Source organism: Quercus robur, chromosome 7 (genome assembly GCF_932294415.1).
Source record: "Quercus robur chromosome 7, dhQueRobu3.1, whole genome shotgun sequence".
Taxonomy (NCBI): domain Eukaryota; kingdom Viridiplantae; phylum Streptophyta; class Magnoliopsida; order Fagales; family Fagaceae; genus Quercus; species Quercus robur.
This window is the reverse complement of record NC_065540.1, coordinates 24566587-24571953: the sequence shown is the minus strand read 5'-3', so window position 1 is coordinate 24571953 and position 5367 is coordinate 24566587. Positions and strand designations below refer to the sequence as shown.

Genomic DNA, 5367 nt, shown 5'->3' with positions numbered 1-5367 from the left:
TAGATCGGTCTAACTAAAATTACCTAATTAAAGAGAATGAAAAAAAAAAAAAAATTATAGGGTGATTGCAATACTAATGGGAAAAATATTAAAACCAACGAACCGTGTTTGTGGCAAAAAAACCACTTATTTGGGCTGAAAATGAGCAGCACACTAGAGGAGACAACTTGTCAACTACTAACACGTGAAGGTAAGAAAAAAATGAGCCCATTGTGTCCTAACAGCAACAATTATATCCACTCTCCATCCAAGTCTGCAAAAAAAGCACAACAATTCCAAAGCTAAGGTTTACTTAAAAATGATCTAATAGGAATATTTAAGATATTCCGGGGAAATGTGTAGTACGAACTCAAAAAAAAAAAAAAAAAAAAAAAAGTTTCTCAAAAAAAAAAATATATATATATATATATATATATATTGCAAAAATATTTGTAAAGTTATTGGAAAAAAAAGGAATATATGTAAAAGGTTTTAAATATTAAATAAGGAGAGAGAAACAAAATTGTTACTGTATTAATTAAGTGAATGAAGTGTAAGTCAATTAGCATTTAATGTTATTTTTTTTAACCATTAAATCAATTACAAATCTACTGTCTACAAATAGTGTAACTTGAACCCATCTCACATATATATATATATATATATATATTTCTTTTCAGTAAACAAGTGCTATTGTGCCATTTTAGCCCAATTAGACTTGTTTACCTATTTCCTTTATAAAAATAAAATAAAAAATATTCTGGATGAGTAGGATATGAGATACCATCTATGAACGAGTCCCCGCCAAAAACCCCCAGAAGTCAACATCATCTTGTCGTACAATAGCTCCACTTTGCTTCCTTCACACTTCACTCAGTTCACTGCCACGAAAATGAGCAAAACCCAGCGATTCAAACGAGTTGGAAAACTCAAGCAACCCATTTCCACCACCGAACCCGAACACGAAACTCGACCGAGTCTCCGCTCCAAATCAGTCACCATTCGGGCCAAACCCAAACCCAAACCCGAGCCCAAACTAAATCCATTCCCAATCTCAGACATACCCATCGACAAATTGACAATCTTGCCGCCTGAGTTCTGTCAGATTGACTCTCTAGACCTTGCTCCACGCTTGCTTGGCAAACTTCTTCGGAAGGACGATGTTGTTCTTCAGATTACCGAGGTAACTTAATTCCGACCAAAACTTTTGTCCCATGATTTCGCTTTTCAATTCTTAATATTTGGGAGTTTGATATTAATAGGTAGAAGCTTACAGACCAAATGATTCGGCTTGTCATGGTCGATTTGGCATTACAGCAAGAACAGCCCCAGTTGTAAGATACTACTTTCCACAACTTGTTTGCTTTCTAGGATTTTTAAATTCTTAAATTTTTTTCATTATATGAAAGAAAGTCTTTGTCTTTTACTCGCTTTGTTATGAATATGAATGCATTTGGTAATTGAAAATGGGTTTTTGTTGGGTATGTGTGTAGTTTGGAGCAGGGGGACATGCATATGTATATTTGTGTTATGGACTCCATTCAATGCTGAATATTGTGGCTGACAAGGAAGGAGTTGGTGCTGCTGTCTTAATTCGTTCTTGTGCTCCCATATGTGGTAATTACTTTTTTTCTTCTAAATGTTTAAAGCTAATATGATTATTACCATCGGCAGAGTTTAATGTAATCTTGTGTTGTAATCAGCCATTTCTCTCCTGGGCAAACCCCAACCAACCAACCAAACCCATTAGTTCGATTGATCGGGTGCTGAAAAGATTATTCATCCCCTTCCAGCTGACCCCAAAATTTGGGGTCTAAGAATATGTTGTTGTATGTGGAGATTGCTACCCATATCTTTTAGTAATTTTCTTTGCAAATGAATTTTGCACATAAATTTACTTGATGACTTATTGTAGAACTAATTAAATAGCTCGTAATGATGCCCTCCTGAATAAAATTTACATAGGATAAGCGCATCAACTCTTTGCCACAGTATGGAGAATTAGAATTTCCTACATAAGGAAAGAAGGTGGGGGGTGGAAGGAAAAAAGGACCCTTGTTACATAGACTTCAGCTATTCACTAGCCACAACCCTTTTTTATTAATTTTCTCCTCCTCGTTTTTCCTTAGCTGTACCTTGCATAAGTTTGTGCAAGGACCCTTATTCTATCTTTATGTCTATGGTTTTTTGTAAAATGATCTTGCATACTACCTTTAAAAGAATTCCTTATCATCATTAACAACACCACAGGATTGGAGACCATTCAGCAGCGTCGAGGTCAGAAAACTGACAAGCCAGTTCTTCTTTCTGGGCCTGGGAAGGTCACATTTCTTGTCTTTTCTTTCTAGGCATTGTTGTGTTCTTACATTTTATTTTTCACATTTGTAATGGCTAATTCTTGCTCTTACCTTGTAGATGAGCCAGTTCAGTATTTTCATTCGGTAGAACTGAAATCTGTAAATATATTTATTTGGAATTAAAGGGATATACCGATATAGAATCTTCAAATTAGCACCAACTGTGTAAAATAGTGATAGAAAATGTAATGAAGTGCCTCATTAATTAGAGAAAGTATTTAAATTGTTACATTTGCATTATTTGATGATTATAATATGATGGAACTATCTATGATAATTACTTTTATTTTTATATTTAGTTCTTTATTTAATACTTGCTTTTGGTAAAAATGATGTATTTAACCCATGCTTTCAGTTATGCATATGACAGAATCATCTTTCAAAACATTTTCCTGATATAGAAGGGACAAAAGGCTGAGGAATTCGGTTGAGAAATGAAGCTGATGGAAGTAATTTCACTTCTCACATATTTTAAAATTGAAACAACAGATCCATATAACTTTTATGGCACACCAAAAAAAAAAAAGGAAAAACAAAATAAAAATTAAAACCTGGAAATTGCAAAAATTTCACAACAACAGGGTGGTTGTGTGAGTTAAAACAGAAGAATTATGATGTTCAGTAACAGTAGTTTAATATGAACATTCATCAATAAGAAGGCTAGATTATGATATTTATTAGCTTCTTTATCTTTTTAAATTATACTTTTATTAATCAAGTGGTCTGGCCCTTTTTCACTTCTTCTTGGAACTTCTAAATTATTAGCTTCACCAGTGATAAACTGAATAAATTATATAATTTAAGTTCACAAGTGCTAAAGTTACCTCACTTTAAATTTGTAGCTGAGATTGACAAATATGATTAGCAATGTAAATAATTTCTGTACATAATATGATGAGTATTGGAAATTTCAGGTTTTTATTGGTTGAATGGGTCTGGAACCATAGTAATAGCTGCTGGTAATGCCTTGGCTCTTCTTTAACACAAAACCATACTTCGTAATTTCTACAGACTCCCCTTTATGTGAGAGGATGGTTACATAAGCAGGATGTAGAAATTACGAAGTTACGAGGATGGTTACAGACTCCCCTTTATCTTTTCTTTTTTTTGAGAGAAAAGATAGTGAGCCTATGTAGAAATTCCAAAATAATATAGCTACATTTCTTAAAATTATTTGGCTGCAATAACATACTTTAGAAAAACTGAACATGAATAGATGACATGGTCTTTTTTTTTTTTTTTAATACAAGATAGAAATTCTAATTTAGCCTAATTTAAGTGTATATGTGTGTAAAGCTCCCTCTTGGAGACTTGAACCCTGACCCTTGCTCCCCCTCCCCCCAAAAACACCCCACAAACACTTATACTTGTGGGGTGAAAGAGAACTAAATTAGTCTTCTTGATGACTTTATATACTGCTCTTTCATGTCACTGGGTTTTTCAGTTACTCAACATTTATATTTCCCTGTTTTTAGGTTGGTCAAGCATTGGGTCTTACAACAGAATGGTCTAACCATTGCCTTTACACTCCTGGTAAGCCTACCAACACATACCTTTTGAGCTTTGAACTTCATTAATAGAATTTATGCAGCTCTGAAATGAGTAAAGCATGTGGGCGCAGGTGGTTTAGAACTCTTAGATGGTCCAGAGCCTGAAAAGATACTGATAGGTCCACGTGTTGGCATTGAATATGCTTTACCTGAGCATGTCAATGCTTTATGGAGATTTGCCATTGCAGGTACCCCTTGGATAAGTGCTCCTAAAAACACTCTCAGGCCACCCTCATCTTTTATCCATTGCAGCAACAAGCTCTTACTGGACTCCAAAGAGTGAAAAAATGAAACCTTGTATGGTGAGAATGTATAAATATAAATATTTATAGATAAGAACAGGGGAAGCAGAATTGTGTTCTCATTCTTTTCCCCTTCTTGATTCTGAATACAGCCTTTTGGATATATGTTTGTGTACTGTACTTCCTTTCTTTTTATGTTTGGTTTGGCCAAATTGTGCATCCCACCTTTGCACAGGAACGTTAACTAATTGTTTCTTCTCTATAGTACTAACTAAGACAACATTTCAAGGTTTTTTGTTGGTCGGTCGTTGTCAATAGATTCGTTTGTAAGCATTAATTATTCAACCATGCCTTGATAATATGCCACTAACTTTTTTTTTTTTTTGGCTGAATAAATATCTTTATTTCACAAAAGGAAACCAAGACTGGTACAACAAGGAACTCATGGGCCTATGTCCATCTCTTTCCAAAACTTGAGCCACTATCAAAGATGGATCAGATATGGAGACAGGCCTTGAGTTGTTACAAAAAGCAGCCTAGAGGGCTAACAAATGAGCTGAGGAATTACCCTCTCTTTTCACATAAGAAAAAGAAACATCATCAAACAAACTACAAAGAGTTAAAATATTTTGCAATATTACTTCAATAGTCCATTCAGATGATGACTTTTTGTCTTTAAGAGGTTCAATAACATTCCAAGCATCACCTTCTATTATAACCTTTTTGAGCCCAGCTTCAACTGCTTTATTTACCGCTGCATAGGCTGCTTTAGCTTCACCCCACAGGGGGCTTCCCGGGTCCAAAATGTCAGTCCAAGCCAAAACAACTCTGCCATGATTGTCTCTGCCCACCACTGCAACTGAAATCTTATTCTCTCTTATGGCAGCATCAAAATTTAATTTCACCCAACTAGCAGGAGGAGGGATCCAACTAGACTCAGTCAATTTTAGTTTTTCCCCACGAACTTCTTCCCAAGCGGCTTGTTGTTCGTTATAAGAGCTTTGAATTTTCCTAGCTAGATCTACCACCGAACCAATATCTTCACCCAATCTAGCCTTATTCCTCTGCATCCAAATCCTGTCACACACAATTGAGGCATATAATTGGAAATGAAGGGATTCTTCGTCCCTCATTCCCAATTTCATTTTGGGATCAATGATACATTTTACCCATTCTATAATATCAATATGAGATAAATTAGACATATTTAAAGGCCATGGAGCCATAAGCCATACCTGA

The 5367-nt window shown here is 35.0% G+C and overlaps 1 protein-coding gene across 1 annotated transcript; it reads left to right on the top strand.

Annotated features, from left to right (window-relative positions):
* Positions 1–741: 741 nt before the first annotated feature.
* LOC126692878 (DNA-3-methyladenine glycosylase) lies at positions 742–4352 on the top strand. Its single transcript, XM_050388678.1, has 6 exons — positions 742–1162; positions 1242–1313; positions 1473–1596; positions 2230–2300; positions 3812–3869; positions 3958–4352. The coding sequence occupies exons 1-6, from the start codon at positions 872–874 to the stop codon at positions 4167–4169; spliced, it is 828 nt and encodes a 275-aa protein (XP_050244635.1). The 5' UTR covers positions 742–871; the 3' UTR covers positions 4170–4352.
* Positions 4353–5367: the final 1015 nt, after the last annotated feature.

Coding starts and splice junctions, on each gene's coding strand:
- LOC126692878 (XM_050388678.1), top strand. CDS start 872: ATGAGCAAAACCCAGCGATTCAAACGAGTTGGAAAACTCAAGCAACCC. Junction 1,163..1,241: donor TTGTTCTTCAGATTACCGAG/GTAACTTAATTC, acceptor TGATATTAATAG/GTAGAAGCTTACAGACCAAA. Junction 2,301..3,811: donor TTCTTTCTGGGCCTGGGAAG/GTCACATTTCTT, acceptor CCCTGTTTTTAG/GTTGGTCAAGCATTGGGTCT.